The sequence below is a fragment of the Microplitis demolitor genome, chromosome 5, assembly GCF_026212275.2.
Source record: "Microplitis demolitor isolate Queensland-Clemson2020A chromosome 5, iyMicDemo2.1a, whole genome shotgun sequence".
Classification (NCBI taxonomy): Eukaryota; Metazoa; Arthropoda; class Insecta; order Hymenoptera; family Braconidae; genus Microplitis; species Microplitis demolitor.
Window position 1 is genome coordinate 13,594,941 of NC_068549.1, and position 21,259 is coordinate 13,616,199.

Below are 21,259 nucleotides of genomic sequence, written 5' to 3' on the forward strand. Positions count from 1 at the left end.
CCTTAAAAAAAAAGAAATTATAATTTTTTTTAATCTTCCTAATATATATATATATATATATATATATATATATATATATATATATGTATGTATATATATATAGTTTTTAGATTTGTTATTGTATTTCATATTATTCTAGTTATTTGTCAGTAAATAGACAACTACAATTTTTTTTTTTTTTTTTTTTCAGGAAATATAATGATTTTTGAACCATATTTGGCAAATGGTGACTCAGTATGGAGGTAATTAAGATCAATACCAAAAGAATTTCTTCTAGAAAATAAAACAAAACTCCGTTTACTTGGATTGATACATTTTGTTCAACCAAAGTCTCGTCGAAGCTCAGAAGGTGCAAAGAATTTAAAAGAAACTGATGTTGGGCATTACATTGCCATAAGTTTCAGACTCGACAGTCAGTGGGTCATGTACGATGACTGTAAAGGGAAATCAATAAATGTTAAGAATAACTTTAATGCTAACATCGCAACACTATTTTATGGGCAAATAACTAATAAAAAAGAAAAATAGTTGTTCAAAAAATTGATGAACATACTTTACATTGTGAACTTACTTTTTACTCCTATTCTTAATAAAAAAAAAATCATGTAACTCAGTGTGGCCCTGAATAAATGTTTAGTTACAAGCCAAATAAAAATATTTATTTGATTGGAAATTCTTTTGAGAAGATTTTTTAGAATTTAAAAAATAATTTCTTAACTAGTAAGAAATATTTGTTAATCACGAAAAAATTATGTTTCAGAAATGATTTCTTCAATGATAAAAAAACTTTATAACTGCAAAAATCCTTCCAACAGTGTATATAAAGGTTCCGGAAGAGTTTAAAAATAATCTTAATACAGTATTCAAACTATTGCGTTTTCAGAGTATTGTAAGTACATCAATATAGTCGTTAGGGCATTATACATTTTCCATCCAGTAAGTTTTGTTTTGTTCTCGTACATTATATGGACTTATACGCGTATGCATAAGTTTTTTCATTGAAGATTTTTTATTATCACTGACCACAAAAAAATTAGCAACTGATTGCTTTCGCTGATTAAAGTACATCTATGTGCCCAAGAATCATATAATGACAATGTCGACTAACTATTAAATCAGGATTGTCAGTAAATTGGAAAAAATAATGGAGTTATTTGTAACGGTATGATCAGGAATTCGATTCTCTAGCTGACTAAAGCTCCGATATATACCTCCCAACAGTCTAATATCATGACAATTTTCACTTAGTATGTAGTCAGCATTGTCAGTGCATTAGTCAAACTAGCTGACCTCTTCTCACCGGTATCATCAGCAACAAATCAGCAATTTATTACTCTAGCTGATTAATCCACTGATGTATATCACAGAGTAGTTTAATATCATGACAATGGCTACTTGACATGTAGTCAGCATTGTCAGTGAATTAGTCAAACTAGCCGACTTATACTCAACGGTATAATCAGCAACAAATCAGCAATTGATTTTTTTAGCTGATTAATCCTCTGATGTATACCGCAGAATAGTCTTATATCATAACAATGTTTACTTAGTATGTAGTCAGCATTGTCAGTGCATTAGTTAAACTAGCTGACTTATACTCACCGGTATAATCAGCAACAGATCAGCAATCTAGTTCTATCGCTGATTGAAGCTCTGATATATACATCACAATAGTCTAATATCATGACAATGTTTACTCAGTGGTTAGTCAGCATTGTCAGTGCATCAGTCAAACTAGCTGACTTCTTTTCACCGGTATAATCATCAAGAAATCAGCAATTTATTTCTCTAGCTGATTAATCCACTGATGTATATCACAGAGTAGTCTAATATCATGACAATGGCTACTTGGCATGTAGTCAGCATTGTTAGTGAATTAGTCAAACTAGCTGACTTATACTCAACGGTATCATCAGCAACATTGTCATCATTTATTCTGACTCAGTCGGAGCAACAAATTCGGTTATAGAACAACTAATTAGCATCAAAAAAGCTTTAAATCAAGCACCCTGTCAGACTTGGTTGGGCTGACTTGACAATGCCAGTTTTTTAGACGTATGATGACTGCAGATATGAACCTCCAACGATCGAAGATCTAAGCAATGGTTGAAACCACTTTGCGCTTCGTGATAGGCGGTGTAGCGCTGAGCGTGATGGTGAAGTGAAAGCTGTCAGCATCAGGTTGTCATTCCAGGCCTAGAGCATGAGTCGCTGAGTCTTTGTCGAGGGCTTTCAACAGCGCTGTGAGCATTCTATCCTCTGGCACCTCACTGAAGACTCCAGAGTGATTGCTGTTTCATTTCGAATAGGGAAGCCGTCTGTGATAAAGAGTCCGACTATTTGAGTGATTTGTGACCTCGCTTCTTCAATGGCGTTAGCTCCACCGATGATGTCACCCACGCAGCAACCTCTCTTCAAGTCTGGTATTGCCAGTGGAAATTTATTTCCTTCATCCGTGATTGTTGCTGGAAGTTGCCGAAAGGCTCGTATGTACAAGAATGCAGCACGCGCTTGCCCATAGGTGACGGTAGTAAGCTCGTAGATCACCAGCTAACCACCTGAATACTATAGAGTACGCCAAAATTTCCAGTCCTCTGGCTGCAGCTTGACCTGCCGATAAAATTTCTCCATGTTATCAGAGAATACATATCGAAAAAGCCGGAAGTGTCGAATAATTAATTAATATATCCACTCGCTGCGAGGTCATCTCCATCTTCCTACCCAGACGATACTCTTAGTCGAAAAATGTAATCAACTGACAACTAATTTAAACATTAACCGGTAGAAAAATCGAGAAACCTCATTGCCCGAGGTATCTAACCTCATTCACCATGAGTCCTACCTCTTTTGGGCCAAACACTAGTACCATCTCAGGAAATGAAGAGACTCTGGTCGTAGTAGGCTTGAAAAGTAACTCCCCGTATTACCAGACTCCCAGTTTTTGTCAACATGGTTGCTTGTGGAAATGGTGGGACGCAACTTCTCCCCATACCCTATGTAAACGGTTTCTTCCGCTTGTTTTCTTTCGGGTTCCCAACAAGCTAATATCCGCTTGTTTTATTCCCTGATAAATTTTCTACTTTCCGAGCTGTGAGGCACTCTTATTATTAAAGCCGAATCACAGACAGAGCACAGCTCAGGAGAGCCAGAAGTGAAATTAATTAATGTAACGTGACCTAAGTCCACCTACGCTGACCGGAAGCTGATACCTCGCTCTTTTGGACATATTCGCGTTGCGTTAAACCCTATCCTCTATCATATTATAAAAGCGAAACGTGAGTGTAAGCTCACATTAGCTTACCCTTTGAGCTTGCGATGCATGTGGTTGCCTCATTACCAGCCACAACAAGCACAACCTCACTAGAGCCCATCACTCCTCCCATCTCAGGGAATAGAGACACTCTGGTCGAAGCGGGGCTTGGAATGGGCCCCTCATAGTACTAATTCCCTATATTGGTCTTCAGGCTGTAGATTAGTAGTGAAATGCAATTTCTTCTCAGTACCCTAATAAGGGTTTCTTCCACTTATTTTCACTTGGATCTAAGACAGCAATAATAAAAAATTGCCCTCGGTACACCACCAAGTGATTATCACTTTATGCTAATGATAGCATTATGTACGAGCTAGTATTTCTTAGATTTTTTAGACAGTCAGAAGGGTTGGAATCACCCGCGCAGTGGCGCCTATTAGCTTTCTGCAACCACAGAATTGCCACATTTACAATAACGCTAAACATTATAAAGTGGGTGCTGCTAACGGTTGGAGTAATAGTCCTAAAACTCACGAAGAGGGTGGCACGTACTTGGTCTGGCGCCCACTAGTAGGCGCCAAGGTCCCTTTTGGGCGGGCCGAAAGTACAGCAGAACATCAAACAGATTCATTTGAAAATTAGCTTCAGAGTTAAGTGACTTTCCGGCGCGAGTATAACTGGAGCCATTGAAAATTACGCGTAGCGTAATTGTCAAGCTGCTTTCTTTAAGTACGCAGTGATAAGGTAGGTAGTTCACTGGCTCAGGCTCTGGAGCTGAGCTAGAAACTTGCGTGAGATGGTTTTTGTCGAAAGACTTTACAGCATTCTATAGACCTTAGATTGTAATTCTCTCAGTTGATCAGGTAGCTTCTTGAAAGGTAGACGCATAACGTCTCGTCCTATCTCGTCTCTCGAGTGCGTAGCTTTGAAGTGAGATTCACATTCTTCTTTGTCCTTGGAAGCTCTGAGTTGTGAGCTTTAGGTACTTCATCTAAAAACCAGAATCTCTGGAATGACGCTTGGTACTCAGAATCAATATTTATATGATATACTCGGCCTACTGATGCCGTAGAGTTGGAGCCTGAGGGGTTCGATACGATTCATCCAAACTTGGTCAAATAAGCGGTTGGAGTATCAGCAGCTCCTTTGAATACGCATTCCTCGACAATCTGCCCACGTACATCTAGCCCGACGACGATGTCGATGGATACCGACGAACAAGAGTCAGGATCAGCAAGCTGGAGCAACTGCGAAACCAGCAAGGGAGTGGTTATTGACCTTGTGGATAGTAAGGAGATAATTACAGCCCAACAATTTAAATTCACGACAGAAAAAATTTATACATAGTTTGTGATAAGTAGGCAATACAGACGCAGGCACATATGTACACTACCATCACAGCTATAAACAGACACAGAAATACGTATATACTTACGCACACAAACAGACACACACATACACACTACCGCCATCCTTTTCCTCTTCTACCGATACACACCGGTAGACACAGTTTTTTTATTTTTAATTTTTCGTTTCAAGTAGTAAAATTTAAAAGTCGTTTGATTATGACTTACATGCTTTAAAAGCACATAAAAAGCCCATAATTTTATAGCGATGATATGAGTCTTTTCTAATGCACATTCTGATTAGACCAGTATGGCTATGTTGAATTTATTTTAGCTAACACAATCATCATTAAAAAAATAAAAATAGGGTGGAATAATTATTTTATATACTCATACGTGGAGCACATAAACAACACATAATTTCAGTCTAGGCAAATAGTTTATTTTTATATCAATGCCCAGCAAAACGGGAATGGCTGTTGCGACTACCTGGCATAACTTAAAAAAATAAAAAAAAAATTGAGCCCAAAAATCGAAATTCGTGGCAACGTGAAGCACATAAAAAGCACTTAATTCTATGTAATTTTCAGAGGGTTATGCTCATTTGGCTGTGCCAGCTATATAGAGGTGATTATTGTGCAAATTTATCAATTTCTCAGTCATCTTTCCGTCAATATATTAGTCTAAGAGCCAGTCAGCGGATGCCTGCATGTATTTGACCAGACCTGGGTTTTTGCACATTGAGGACCCTATACCTACCGTACATGAGGTGGGGACTCACTAAGCCCCAAGTGGTGGACGCGGCGAGTGCGCAGGTAAGACAGGTATCAATTTTTGGCAAATTTTGAATGCATTTGAACACGTCTGCGTTTTGAAATTTCAAAATATATTATTATTATTAACGGAAAATAATAATGACAGACCAGTATCGCGCGTTTAACATTGTGGTAGACAATTTTGAAAATGCTAAAAAAAAATTTTTTTTTGGAAGTACTTGACCAGATCTACCATTAATACATTTCATTTATTATAGAATCTCAGATTTTGTTATCTGCTGATGTGTGTACACAATGAATACATCTGCCATAATCAATATAAGTTTTTAAGACTATGATAAATAAAATGTATTAATGGCAGATCTGGTCAAGTACTTCCCAAAAAAAAATTTTTTTTAGCATTTTCAAAATTGTCTACCACAATGTTAAAACAATGTTAAACGCGCGATAATGGTCTGCCATTATTATTTTCCGTTAATAATAATAATATATGAATTATGAATTTCTGAATTGAGTTAGAATATTGTATTATATTTTTATAACAAATTTTTTAAAAAGGTCCAAAAAATTGTTTTCGACTTGAAATAAGGTAATAAATAGTTTAACTTGTTATTTGTGATTATTAAATGATTTTCAAGAAATTTCATTAAAAAAAAATATAGTTTTTTTAATTTATATTTTTTCTTTACAAAGTTTTTGTCTTTGAATGTACTTTTCAGAAAAAAATACAGGAAAATTTTAAGATGATAAACTCTATGAATTTTTTAGCTTTTTTGAGAAGAACCGCCATTTTCTTAAAGTTTGACATTTTTGATTTTCTTTTTTAATTTCTCAAAATAAACTTCAATTAATTTTGAAATTTTTCCCGCCAATCCCAGACTGGGCGGACTTTTCCTTCTATTTTTTTTTATCAATTGAAAAAAAAATTTTTGTCCGGTTGGGCTTATTTTACAAAACAACACTCTGGAAATTTTTGAGAATTTATCGACGACTTCAGAGTTTGAAATAGCGATGTGCGTTAGATTTATTTTTCGAAAGCCCGTGACTTGGTCAAAAATAAACCAAAGGGCAATTTTTTTTCTTTTTTTTTGTTTTCATCAGGTGTAGTTTTCAAAAAAAAATACAATAAAATTATTTATAGGTATCTTCTATTTTTTATCTCACTTTTTTCTTAAAAAAAATTCAAATTTTTTCAAGGATTACCAGTTCCAATTAATTTTTTCGTCTCAATTTTTCAATTTCTGAAGTCATCAATAAATTCTCGAAAATTTCCAGTGTTGTTTTGTAAAATAACTCCAACTGGACAAAAATTTTTTTTTCTATTGATAAAAAAAAATAGAAGGCAAAGTCCGCCCACTCTGGGATTGGCTGGAAAAATTGCGGAGTTAATTGAAGTTTTTTTTTGAGAAATTAAAAAAAAAATAAAAAATGTCGAACTTTAAGAGAACGGCGGTTTTCTTCAAAAAAGCCAAAAATTTCATTTTTATCATCTTAAAATTTTCTTGTATTTTTTTCTGAAAAGTACATTCAAAGACAAAAATTTTGAAAAAAAAAACATCCCAATTAGTCAATTTTTGAAGAAGTTATAGCTATTTAAAAAAATAAATGCCTTATTTTTGAAAAACTCATAACTTTTTTTCGGTTGGGTAAAAAAATTTGAAAATTTCGTGAAAAATGATTTTAATAGGGTAAAAAGGGAAAAAAAAATTTTCAGCCAAATCGAAAGAGGTCGGGGTCAAAAGTGGTCGATTTGGCGTGGAATGCCCCATATATATATTATATGAAAATTCATGTGTAGTTTTTTTAAAATTAGATATGTTTCCTTTATTTTTTTATCGATAAAACCACATTTTCTTAGTTATATGTCATTATAAAAATTTGTCGGATGAGAAAATAATTAATAACTTGTGAAATAAAAATTTTAGAAATAATTTTAAAAAATTCATCTGTAGATTTCGATGAAATTAAGACATGAATTTTTTTTTTATTCCAGTTATTATTTAAATAGTTACAGTTTAATATAAATTATATAAATTTTATTGAAAAAACGAAAAAAATCATCTGTTGTTTATTAAAAACGAATGTAAATGAGTTAATTTGATATTTTTGTTTTTATATATATTTCTGAAAATGTTCCTTAAAGTTTTATTTTAAAAATTATAGCTTCAAAAAAGAAAGTAAGAAAAACGAATTAAATGCATGTAGAGATAATTCAAAAACGAATATATTCCCGGGCCTAAAAATTTCTTAAATCGCTTGTTCGTAGAGATATCGATTGTTGAACTTTTCGATTGTCTGATATCTGCTCCATTTACATTCACTGAATTTTGAATTCTTTAATCCAAAAATTCTAACTAGTATTTATTACATATCCACAAATATATGCTTTAAACATTAAAACATTCCACGCAGTTGTTTTCTTTGAAAAAATTTCCAAAAATCATTTTTTTTCAGATGATCACACTAGTGGTCCTCCTTAACGCAACTAAACTTACCGGCAATATAACCCGTTAATCCGTGAATATGAATGTCAAATAAAAATTCAGGATCACTCGTACACATATAAAGGAATAAATAATACGATGCTGATAATAATCCGACACCAACGTTGACAATCGCAAAGAAAGTCATCATTTCCATAGCATCCCACAGCGGCTCAATAAGTTTTCCACAAAGTCCAACTGTTACAATGTCAACACACACTTCCCAAAAATGTATTTCTAGAAAACAAAAAGTAAATGCGGTCCATATCCAAAAGGATGGAGGCAGTAAATAACCTGGTGTAACACTCAAAATTATTATTGTCTGCTCCATAAAGGAAATGCCATATGACAATATCATAACAATACATATAAACTTAACACTGGCACTTGTATTACCAAGAAGCGCAGCGAATTGCTGTTTAAGGTAAGGGATATTCCTTCCCAGACCTTTCATTGTTGCCATTATTAGATTTTATCGGTGCTATGAAATTATCAATGCTATCACTACCGCGGTAACTATTTGTCATCAACTTAAAATTACACTATAAATATCGCATATCCGAACACCACGATATGATCCATCCTTCAATCACTATAGGATGTAAACACTCTCGAGGCACCCGTGTCATCAAAGCCTTCACCCCACAGCTGCAAAAACAAAGTCCCGGTTTATATTTTATAGTTGTTTTCGCAAGTTAACCTATGATTTACATTTCCATTTTCTCGTCATCAAAATTACTAAATCATTCTCAATTATTTTACTCGCGATTTTGACTCTGCACGAGATAGCGTAACTTACTAAAAATAACCCCCTTGAAATCCTAATAGCTAGAGATGGGCACTAGTCTCGTGACGAGTAATTTTACACACTTTTGACTGTCACAAAACGGGGCTGTCTTACGTTGGCGGGAGAAAATTAATTTTTCATAATTTTTTTTTGCTAGTTTAATTGCTCGTTAACTGTTCGTAACGGTCCGATTAAAATTAACTTTCGCTCGGTTTTAGTTTTTTTTTTAAATCAAAAAAAAAAATTTGACTCTTAAGTTAGTATCAATCTCTGATTTTTGGATTTTTTTTTATAGTTTAGTATAGTTTAGAACTATTTAATAACTGTTCGATCAAAAATTACATCTGTTCGGCTTTACTTTTGTTGTAATTTAATGATCAACTTTTTTTTTTTATAAGGACACGAGTTACAACATTTAAAAAATGGCAGCGTAAACGAGATAAAATTATGAAAAAGGTAACATAAAAAATGATATAGACAATGGCAACACTTTTCAATTGCCAATTGTCAAAATGAAGCTAACATTAAAATATAACAAAATCTTTATCTAAAATAGTTAACAAAACATTAATAACTCAATGTTATCTTTTAAATAACGAAAAAGTCAACACATTCAGTTAACATTTTCGGATAACAAATTCTCAGCATTAAGATGGTAACTTTTATTAATCACGAAATAGTCATCATTTATCACGTTATTTTATGATAACTAATTACTAACATTTTTTATGTTACGTTTTGTTAACATTTTTTTGGTAATTTTAAGAGAACTTTTAAAAGTTGACTTTTTAAAAATTATATTCGCCACCATTTTATTAACATTTTGGAATATCAGAAAGTTGACTTGGAACGGGCAACTAAAAGCTAACAAAAAGCGAGCCTGACCACGTGGGAATTATTACAAAGCTAAGGGCACAGTACACAGTACCTGCATACTTCCCTCCAAAACATATGATTAGTCCCTAATAGCACAGTTTGCTTGAGCAAAAGTTTACTGTACAAAAGTTTCGTTGAATTTTTTGTCAAATTTCCGTCAACTTTGAACTTTTCCATTTTTTACGATAATTTGTATGCAACTTGCTATTGAATTTGACGTAAGTTTACTTTCCGAATTAGAATTCAAATCCTCTTCAAAAGTTGACTAGAAAAAAAGTTGTCTTTAATTTTCAGGCCAATTTATGGTTAATTTGAATTGAAAAATTGTTAAGAATATTTTTACCCTCAAATTGTAGACGATTTTCAGCTCGTGTGACTGTTGCCTACAAGTTGACTCCGAAACTTGACGACAGGTTGCAGCAGTAGGTTGTCGACAAGTTGCTGAGCAACTCGTAGCCAACTTGTCGCCAACAGTTTCATAGTATGAAGATGCCACCAAGTTGCTAACAAGTTGGTCGCAACTCATGAACACCAACTTTCTGATCAGAAACTCTAGCTATCAGGGTTAAATAAAGAAAAATTAATGTTTAAAATAAAAATAAAATGTTTTCATTAATTTTTACTTTGATAACAATTTAAAAAAAATTTTAAAAGATCGTTTTTGTTAAGCTTTTTATTTACTTATAATTAATTAGTCATTTATAATTTCTCATGATGTATTGGTCTTAAATAAATAAAAAAAAATTATAAAAAAAAAAATTTCACAATTAAAATGTTATTCATTAATTTAAAAATTTATTAATTACCGAAATTTAATAAAAAAATAAAAAGTTAATTGCACTGAAATATTAAACTTATATAATCAATAACAAATAAAGCCACCTAAATTTCTATGAATTAAATCGTATATCTTACTCGCAATTAATTAACGATATTCGTCACAATGCAAATTATGAAAATTATGATGCTGAAATCTTACCGCAAGCTCTTCAAGTATGTTTGGTCTTGGTTTGAAGTTTTTTTTTTTTGAAGTCTTTTACATTTCCCTAATAAAAATGTTGTCCCAATCTGATGTTTGACATTATTTGATATTAAATAAAAAAATAGTATATTTACAAAGTGAACATTAAAAAATAATCAATTATAATTTGTTTATTAATTTTTTATCGAGAAAAATTACCCTGAAAAACATATGTCTAATAAATGAAAAAAATAAATATCACTGGTTAGAGCTCTAAGATTCACATGCCACAATACTATTTATTGCTATTCAAGTGAGATTATTTGAAGAAAAAAAAATAAATATCACTAGATAAAACTGTAATTTTTAATGCATATCAAGTAATACTTAAAGGAAATGAACGAAAAATTACAGTATGAGATAGTGACTTGAATACATTGAAAGACTGCAATATTTCAAATTTAAAATGTAAAACTTACTGCGCAGCACCAAACTGTAATTTTTAAATATGCAGTTTCGTTTGCGAAGCGCTGCGTTGCTATTTGAAAATGTCATAAATATTCAACAAAAAGTCAATTATTCCTGTTTGCTTTTTTCTGTGAATTTGTTATAAATTTTTTAAATTAAATAAAATATTTTTTAATCTTCGGAATAAATAAAATTCAATTTAACATTTTCCAGCTAGATCAACGTGAACAGCTGTTCGAAGCAAGGTTGTCAGATCTACATTATGAAAAAAAATGAGTCCAAAGTATTTTATTTTTTATTTATATTAATTAAATTAATGAATTAATCCGTTCGAAAATAATGATAAGTACAGTCTAAATTTAAATAATGAATATATATAATTATATTTTCAATTTTTGGGGAAAAAAAATTTAGATTTTATTTTGATTTACGGGGTACTGTCCGAACAACCTTAAGACATTTAAGAATTAAATTTTTTGGATTTCAGTGTAAACAGAGATTTTTAAATTAAAACAACTCTAATCCGGTGTTCGGAATTTAAAATATTTTGTTTAATTTTTGATACGAAAATAGAAAATTAAAAAACGGAGTGTAATTTTTGAATCCCCTTTAGCTATGACTAATTAAAATTTTTGATTTACTTTTCAATTATTAAATATGAAATTAGAGATTAGAAAGAAATTTTTTAATCTGGTTTTCCAAATTGAAATTGTTTATTTAATGTTTTATTTTAGAACGTAGATTTAAAAACTAAGCCATTACATTTTAACGCTACGTTACGAATTAAAAATTTGAAATTTAATTTTTAATTAAAAAATGTAGGATTAAAAATTTTAAAATCATTTCTAATTTGTTGTTTTTGGATTATGAAATATAAAAAAAAAATTAATTGAAGCACTAATGCAATTATAAATTTAATGCGCTATTTGCAACCCTGTTTACAAGCAATGAAAATGAAAATTTTTTTCAGTTGATTATAATTCCCATTGTTTTTTTTTTCTTTTTTTTTTTAATAAATAAATTTAAATAACGAATTATTATAATTTCATAATGTGGGTCGAATAAATGATTTACAAAACTCTATAAAAATACCAAGAATGATCTATTTATCCGTACAAAATGAAGTGTCTAATAAATTTTCTTTTCTCTCTACATGTTAAAACATTCCTTATGATAAAAATTATTCAGAAATACTCATTATTATTATTATTATTATTATTTTTTTTTTTTCAAGTGTATTTCAAGTGAGATTCTTTAACGTTTAAAGATACTATATTTTGTTTTAATTTAACCATAGTAAGCTTTAATTCCTCGTATGTTTATCAATCATTTGCTCCCAATAACTTTTTCAAGATGTTCTTTTAGTATTTTTAATTGCTTTGTTGATTCTTCATCTAATCCAGGTAAATTAGAAAGTCTTAATTTTCCGTCTTTAGGCAAAAGAGACATAACGTTCCCATTGTTAAGTGGAACATTAATGCTTGCCATACGATCCCCAGAGACAGCAGAAACTAATAATGGACTTCCTTGCATACTTAAAGCAACTTCACCTTCTCGTGGTCGTCGAAGAATATTCATTGGAGTGTTTGGTTCAATTTTAGGTGTGATAACGTGACACTGTGTGGGGAGTTTTGAAGTAGTAGGAGTAAACATTTTTTTTGCAATTCGTGTTTTAGACGTACTTCTATTATTTGAAGCTGATAGAGATCGTTCTAATTTTCGAGTTTCATCTGTTGAACTGCTGCGGGTAGCTCGACTTGGACGTGTAACTTTTGTTTTAGATTTTGATTTGGACGCATCATGAAAAGATTTTTTTTTTGTTCCTGCTTCAGTAGCGTATCCGTCATCAGTAGACGCTGCAGTTTGTCGTTTGAGAATTTTCGTTGATTTAATTGATGACTGTGGTATAAAAATATTACGTGTTTGGTCATTATTAAAAGATTCTTCATTTGGATTTATATTTTCATTTGAACCTTCACCAAGATTGAGCAAATGGCCTAATGTCATTTTCCTTATCTCTGGCGGTATACGAAATAGTGCAGTATCAATATGATTTTTCATGCCATCTATTACTGTATTAAAAGTAGCATCTGAATTTCGAGCACCCATTAATACTTTTTTCTCACAATCTTTAATTAACAGATCACTTTCGTCAGTCACATTATGGCTTGAGCTCCGTTTGCGTACTTGTTTAGTTCGGGGCATTTTATCCTCGGTTGTCTTATGAATAATCACTCAAGTAAAAGATATATGCAACGGTGATTCTCAAGACGAATATTAAAAATTTTCAATATCTACCAACGGTTGTTTTGAAGATTTTTTAACCAAGTACTGCTGGAATGTTTATAGTGATTTTCAGTATGAACAGCTTTAACCTCGATATTTTTTCAACTTTGACAATCGCAGATACTGTAAAAATACTTATACAATCCTTGTTTATCATCTGAAAAATAAGTTAGAAATAATAACGATCATAATACAAACAATATTTAATTGAGTCTAAAGAATAATTACCGATAACTTCTTATGGTGTTCAAAAATTAAACATTTTAAGATAATAATAGGTTTTTTTTTTATTCCTTTTTGGCTATCGTGCGGATTCCTTGACGATTTGCACAAAACTAGACTAGTGATCAGTGCAGCCAGATCGCGGACGAAAAGTTCCCCTTCCCAAGCACCTGTTATGTACTGGGAGGTTACTAGGATCGGAGCTGACGCCACCTCCTGGACAGTGGGCAGTTCGTTGTCACGCGGGACCAAATTTTGAATTTGAAAACAGTGGATAAATTTATTGTTTACTACGATGATGATGATTATGATTGTTATTTAATGAAATAATTAAACTATGATTAAGGATAGATGTAATTGATAAAATAACTTTTATCTGAAGACTGAATTTTATTATAAAGTATGGATAAAACTTGATCAGTAATAACAGTTGTATTCGTAAAGAGTTCTCGGAGAGAAGTGAAGTTACATCAGACGGCAGAGAGATCTCGGACCTCCACTCTCCAACTTCTCCCCACTACTCTCATGTTCACACTCATGCTTATATGTATATATTCTTATATATCTATGTTCTTTACTAAATATTATACTTATACATTTATACTTTCTACTAATACGAATTTGAGATATAAGATTATACATTTACGTTCTTTACTTTATCCATTCTATATCTTCTTATTACTTATATTATTTATATTCTATTTTCCCGTACTTGGATACAATCATTCGGTTAAATATTCTAGACTATCAGAGGTGTGTTCTATAATTATTCTATATTTAGTTATTCGTTACAATTGACATTATCATTTATCGTGAAACATCATTATAATTATTCTAATGCTATATTTCAATATTTCTATTAATTCATTTATTATATGAATCACTCTTTATTTAATATAAAAATATATATATTAACAATAATAGTTAAGTTCCTGTGATATGGTTTTCATTTATAAATAAGATTTATTTATTATATATTTCCTTTTCTTGTTTGCTTATAGAGTATGTATTTGTTTATAATCATATTTACTGCTAACTTTAGAACAAGGGCCTATTCATGATTTTTATGCGTGTGTTTTGTTTAGGTTTTAAGTATCAGGTGACAGAAAACGTTCCAAGACCACTCAAACTGTATTTATGTTTCTCTAAATATAAAATAAAGTTTATCCATCTATTTATTTAACTTTCTTATAATAAAAATATATAATTTAATGAGTATGTGCCACGACGATTTGTGATTTAATTTATTTACTTCATATTGTTAAGACGCAATAAGTGTTGTAGGATATTAATATATTATTTCAAATGGAATTTAAATGCGCGCTTCTTATATATCTCAAGTTTACTAATTAATTAACAGGTGGAGGCACCTGAGGCTGTTGAGGACATAACACACCATTTTAGCATCACTTACAGCTTAAACGGTGTCAATTCAACTGCGAAGGGTCATCTAGGAGGAAACTTCATGCTGACAGAAGATATTAGTGAAGTGAAATTATGTAGTGCGATATTAATAAGGGCAATTTCGCGAGTGAAAAGTGAAAAGTGATTATTTTTTTTTTTAAGGTATTTTATTTGTATTAATTCTGCAACCTGTAAGTCATTCTATGAAGTATTATTTTATATCAAAACTAAAGGCATTTTGTTTTAAAGGAAATTCTATAACTATTCATGTATGAAATTTGACGATTATTTGATATTTAACACTTTTAAATTGCTATCAGAGATAAGTTTCAGTCGAAATAAGTACACATTATAATATTTTGTATTATTTACAATTCCATAATCTTAATAATTATAATTAAAAGTTCAACTGTAATTTGATATAGGATTTCCTTAATATATTAAATATAGTAATCAAATAGAATCTAGACTATAGAAGCATTAACATAATTTGAGGCAAAAATGTCTAATTTAGTGACTACAGACGAACATATTTCGGACGCGAGCACTGAAGTGGTGATTAGTTCTATTGACATTCAGAACACTAAAAATGACAATTTTTCCACCATCTCTCCTTCTATAACCCCTAGCATTCCGGCTACTCCAGTTCATAATTCGAATCGCGTACCAATTGAACCAGTACTCGCGGGCTACGGAAATAATGAGCACAATTATGCTACCAATAATCTAGTTCATACAAGTAATTCCCAATTTTTTAGTATCAAAGACGCTATAAACCTTATACCCGTATTCAATGGAGAAAATATGCCAGTTAATAATTTTATTGAACTTTGTAATCAAACCTTAAATCTAATACATCCATCTGGTAAATTGTATTTAACTCAGTTGATAAAATCTCGTATATTGGGTAAAGTCAGCAAATATATTTCAAATCAATCGGGATTAGCATTTGAAGGGATTTTGGGAAATCTTAAAAGAGCTTTAGCGCCGAGTAGAACTCTATCTCAATGACAGTCGTTACTTTCGAATATTTATCAAAAGGATGGTGAAACCATCGTAGATTGCGTTACTAGAATCAACGAAATCGTTCAAGGAACGTCAGAAGTAATTATGGATAATCATTCGGGTGAAATACGAACCGGGTTATTAGCTAGTACCCAAGAAGGAGCTCGAGATAGCTTTGTACGGGTCTTAGGGGAGAGTTAGGATTGTGGGCTGCTAGTCAAAAACCTCTTACTCTGTCGCGAGCAGTAGATCTTGCCGTAGAATTAGAAAAAGAATTGGAACAAAGAAATTCACTTTTTAAAATACATTCCCACTGTAGTAATAATCCTTACTCCAGCCAATATTCCATTAGTAGTTCCCAAAATCATATCAAATTTGCGAACAATCATTATGGAGATAAAAGAAATCATAACAATAACAGACTGCCACAGGAATCATCAACTAATAACCAGGCTACTGTACGGGTAACTCAGACACATAACAATGACAATATAAGACGACTTGACCGTAATTCGATTATTTGTTTTTCTTGTGGAGGACGAGGACATTACAAAAAGACTGTAATAACTCCATGAGCGTAATTTGTTCAATATGTTCTAAGCCTGGTCATTTCGCACAAATCTGCAAAAATAGGTTTACTTGGGTTAGAGAAAATAACACAACATCAAACCAAAATTTCAATGCATACAACGACCAACAAACTGACAATACAGCCCACACAGAAGACCAAATGAAACAAAAACTTATTCAAAATGACGCTTCCATAAAAACTCACAACAACAAGCATATTACCTCACCGTGTATAACTATTAATAGTGATGAACTACTTAATTTGGAGAAATTTTAATTCACGATAGATTCTGATATTAATTATAAGTTGATATTAATTTATTCTCCAGTTCCCCCACTTTCAAAACTTTTCGTCACGACAACAAACACTTCTTTTTATGCCCTCGGTGCAATTCTCAGCCAGAAGACATTAGAAAATACCTTCCTACTACTCTGCCCCTGAACTCCTGAAAGTCACAGATCATAAATCATTGGTGTGAGCTCATAGAATAAACATTCCTATATCTTAACTCCTACATCGGTTGCTGAAGTACGGAAATATGAATATGAAGTCAATTATAGGGAAGGTCGATTGAACGCTAATGTTGATGCGCTCTCTCGAAACCCCATTGACAAAAAATTACTTAATATATTATTGATTTAGAACACAAAGCTTGGGAAACCGCTTCTTGAGGATAAACTCATAGGAAATAGTAGGTTGAGTATTAGCATGGATAAAAACAGAATAAGATAAAAAAAAAAAAAAGAGAGTGTGAAAAAAAATTATGGCATCGACTCCCTGGGGTTGTTGGACAACCCCCTCCAAATATAGTGGCGTAAACAGCAAGTTTATGGCCACCCTTGGCACGTTGTGCACATATCTGAAGGATAGAGATGCCTTCCCGACGACTCGCCGACCTGACGTTCAGGCGGAAAGCGAGACTCGAACGAGGACAGTACTCTCTTCCCAGGGAGACGAGTTGTTGGATGAGTGGCAGCCCTCTTCAGAGGGGTTTATTAGCCCTGTCCCTTGGGTGGTTGGACCACCCAGCAGTTGTTGTACCGAGCTCGGATGTCGTGTGGGGGTTTGAGTCCCCCATGCATGAGATGCCAGAGAGGACGTCCTCGCCTGAAATGTGTGAAAATGAAAGAGACATTATAGAAATGCATGCTTAAGTACTAACATTAAAGTTATCTAAAAGAAGTGAAACTAGTTTATATTTAAATATTCCGGAATCAGCAACAAATGTTTGTAGTCATAAATATCTAGTTTTCTTATATCCGGTTCAAACCAACCTCCCTGCCAATTCTTTTAATGATAATGATACTTTTCCTGAACCGATATTAAATGACGTTTATTCCTCAGACGATGAACCTGACAAGAACCCTAAAAACCCTGAATGGCTGACGAAAAGAATCAGAAAATCAATCTTACTTGTTGTGTAATTTCTAGTCTGCCGATTATAAGTCAAGTAACACAATTAAAAAGCTGCTGAAAATCCAGACAGAGCTACATTCAAATCAAAGGAATATTGTGACTGTCGGGTAAACCCTAATAAGTTTTCTTAAGGAAATTGGGTATTTTTGGTAAATGACGCGAAAACCAACGAACTTGATCGTAACTATATAGGCCCTTATAAAATTACTGAAACCTGGAATAATGAAATGTAGCTACCTAATTCACCCCACCACATACCAAGTCGTACATACAAACAAGTTGAAATTAATATATCTGGAATAATATAACATAAGTAATAAGAATTTCCGAGTATAACCTTAATCAAATTTTCTTTAAATTCGTCAAAAGACTCTACAAAATTAAATTACCTTGTTGATCCGTATAATACTTCATAGTCTGGATTAAACTCTTGCTAAAATGTAAACACCGTGACCTCAATGATAAGGCTGGGCCGTACTAAACGAGTTTTTAAATTTTACTTTTCTTTGAATTTATTGATCAATTCTTATTACAAAAATTTTATAGCTTCCGAAAAATGTTTAAGATAAACTTTTTTTTTGAAGGTTTTCATCATTTAAGTGACGTAATTATTCCAAACGTAATTAGAAAAATAAATTCGAACATCCGGTTAGTGCTGCTCACCCTTAAAAAATATGTATTCTTGTGTAATATAAATATTGTGCGTAACCTGAGTTAATATTTACTGTTAGTTTTAAATCATAAAAATGATTATTTTTGTAATTTGTAATGTAAATGTGCGACCACGATTTAACAACCAGTAATGGTATTATTTATATAGGTAATTGTCTTGCAGAATTTATATTTCATTCAGAATTAGCTTTAGCTATTATTATATATCGTTATATACATGTGTATATATGAGAGAAAAAGGTGTTATGTCCTCAACAGCCTCAGGTGCCTCCACCTGTTAATTAATTAGTAAACTTGAGATATATAAGAAGCGCGCATTTAAATTCCATTTGAAATAATATATTAATATCCTACAACACTTATTGCGTCTTAACAATATGAAGTAAATAAATTAAATCACAAATCGTCGTGGCACATACTCATTAAATTATATATTTTTATTATAAGAAAGTTAAATAAATAGATGGATAAACTTTATTTTATATTTAGAGAAACATAAATACAGTTTGAGTGGTCTTGGAACGTTTTCTGTCACCTGATACTTAAAACCTAAACAAAACACACGCATAAAAATCATGAATAGGCCCTTGTTCTAAAGTTAGCAGTAAATATGATTATAAACAAATACATACTCTATAAGCAAACAAGAAAAGGAAATATATAATAAATAAATCTTATTTATAAATGAAAACCATATCACAGGAACTTAACTATTATTGTTAATATATATATTTTTATATTAAATAAAGAGTGATTCATATAATAAATGAATTAATAGAAATATTGAAATATAGCATTAGAATAATTATAATGATGTTTCACGATAAATGATAATGTCAATTGTAACGAATAACTAAATATAGAATAATTATAGAACACACCTCTGATAGTCTAGAATATTTAACCGAATGATTGTATCCAAGTACGGGAAAATAGAATATAAATAATATAAGTAATAAGAAGATATAGAATGGATAAAGTAAAGAACGTAAATGTATAATCTTATATCTCAAATTCGTATTAGTAGAAAGTATAAATGTATAAGTATAATATTTAGTAAAGAACACAGATATATAAGTATTTATACATATAAGCATGAGTGTGAACATGAGAGTAGTGGGGAGAAGTTGGAGAGTGGAGGTCCGAGATCTCTCTGCCGTCTGATGTAACTTCACTTCTCTCCGAGAACTCTTTACGAATACAACTGTTATTACTGATCAAGTTTTATCCATACTTTATAATAAAATTCAGTCTTCAGATAAAAGTTATTTTATCAATTACATCTATCCTTAATCATAGTTTAATTATTTCATTAAATAACAATCATAATCATCATCATCGTAGTAAACAATAAATTTATCCACTGTTTTCAAATTCAAAATTTGGTCCCGCGTGACAACGAACTGCCCACTGTCCAGGAGGTGGCGTCAGCTCCGATCCTAGTAACCTCCCAGGACATAACAGGTGCTTGGGAAGGGGAACTTTTCGTCCGCGATCTGGCTGCACTGCTAGTGATCAGTGCTGCCAGAACGTGCGATATTTTTACCCCCTCCTGAGGTGAAATAGCATTGTGTGTAATGGCAGGAGGGGGTAAAAATATCGCACGTTCTGGCAGCACTAGTAGTGATGGTAGCTGGTAGTCGTAGGCATATAGTACAAGTAGGGACTAAGAAGGGAGACCTGGACGTTATATAATAATACAAGTGCTGCCATCCAGTGTTTACATGTTATAGATTAAAAATATTACTAACTACCCTGATAGCCAAGTTGGCGAGAAACTGACGAGAAACTTGCAGCCGCAACTGGAACCAAGTTGATCGCCAACAGTTGGTACCTCCAATAGTTGATGGACATTTTCTGAGAAAGTTGGTGGCAAAAGTTGTAAATCCAAAAAGTTGACGATCACTTTTTGAGAAAGTTGGTGGCAAAAGTTGCTTGCAAAAGTTGGTGATCATAAGTTGACGGTAAGTTTACTTTCAATTTCCTCAGAAACTTGCATTCCAGTTGCGGCTCCATACTGCCGCCAACTTTCTGAGAAAGTTGGCGGTAACTTGTAGCCAAAAGTTGCAAAAGCTGAAGTTGTCGATAACTTGTCGTCAAGTTGGTCGAAAACTAATGAATGACCAACTTTTTCTCGATCAACTTGTGTTATCAGGGTATAATTCTTGTTACCGAATAATGTTAAGATAAAGTAGAGGGTTTATATAAATGTCACGTTTTTCTGAGAGATGGCAACTAATCCTTGAAATTGACTAATTTCCAAAATTATTTAGATTTTGATGTGTTAAGGTATATTGTAACTCTTTTCTGTTTTTCAACTGAAAACAAAACGACTTGATGGTCAAATTTGATTAAATAAATAATAAATATGTTGAGAAGACATTGTTAATGATGTGTTAATGAAAAAACAAATTTTCTCTAAGTAATTAACATAAAGACTTAATGGTTACCTTTTTAAATATAAGTAGTCAAGTTAATAAATCTTAAATAGTAAGATAATTATAATTTAAACATTTTGTGAGCGTTAATGTGGAAAATGTAGTTTTAAAATTGATAAATAATGTGAAGGTAAGTAGATAAATTAAATGAATTGCATGATTTTTTTTAAGTATTTGATGGTAGAAACATCAATGAATATAATTTCAATTAATAATAAATGTTGTAGTTATCTTGAAAAATGAAAAATAATGAAGTTTTTATTATTTCTCTATTATGCAAATTATATATCCTCTATTT

General features: G+C 31.9%; 3 protein-coding genes across 6 annotated transcripts in view; 1 reads left to right on the forward strand and 2 right to left on the reverse strand.

Moving 5' to 3' along the window:
• LOC103573716 (transmembrane protein 115) overlaps positions 1–8,872 on the reverse strand; it is a 76,078-nt gene extending 67,206 nt beyond the window's left edge. Inside the window, exon 1 of the mRNA XM_008552904.3 lies at positions 7,868–8,872. Within this exon, the coding sequence (XP_008551126.1) occupies positions 7,868–8,318 (451 nt within the window). The 5' untranslated portion in view covers positions 8,319–8,872. The remainder of the gene's footprint in view (positions 1–7,867) is intronic.
• A 3,156-nt stretch (positions 8,873–12,028) lies between these two features.
• LOC103573717 (borealin) lies at positions 12,029–13,573 on the reverse strand. Its single transcript, XM_008552906.2, has 2 exons — positions 13,462–13,573; positions 12,029–13,390 (listed from the first exon to the last, which is right to left on the reverse strand). The coding sequence occupies exon 2, from the start codon at positions 13,150–13,152 to the stop codon at positions 12,274–12,276; it is 879 nt and encodes a 292-aa protein (XP_008551128.1). The 5' UTR covers positions 13,153–13,390; positions 13,462–13,573; the 3' UTR covers positions 12,029–12,273.
• A 7,145-nt stretch (positions 13,574–20,718) lies between these two features.
• Positions 20,719–21,259, forward strand: part of LOC103574379 (TNF receptor-associated factor 4) — a 99,806-nt gene continuing 99,265 nt past the window's right edge. For all 4 annotated transcript variants that reach the window (XM_053739313.1, XM_053739316.1, XM_053739314.1 and 1 more), the window contains exon 1: positions 20,719–21,091. The gene's annotated coding sequence lies outside the window, so the exon portion shown is untranslated. The remainder of the gene's footprint in view (positions 21,092–21,259) is intronic.

What these genes read in the sequence shown, in the direction of transcription:
- LOC103573717 (XM_008552906.2), bottom strand. Translation starts at nt 13,152, where the DNA reads ATGCCCCGAACTAAACAAGTACGCAAACGGAGCTCAAGCCATAATGTG.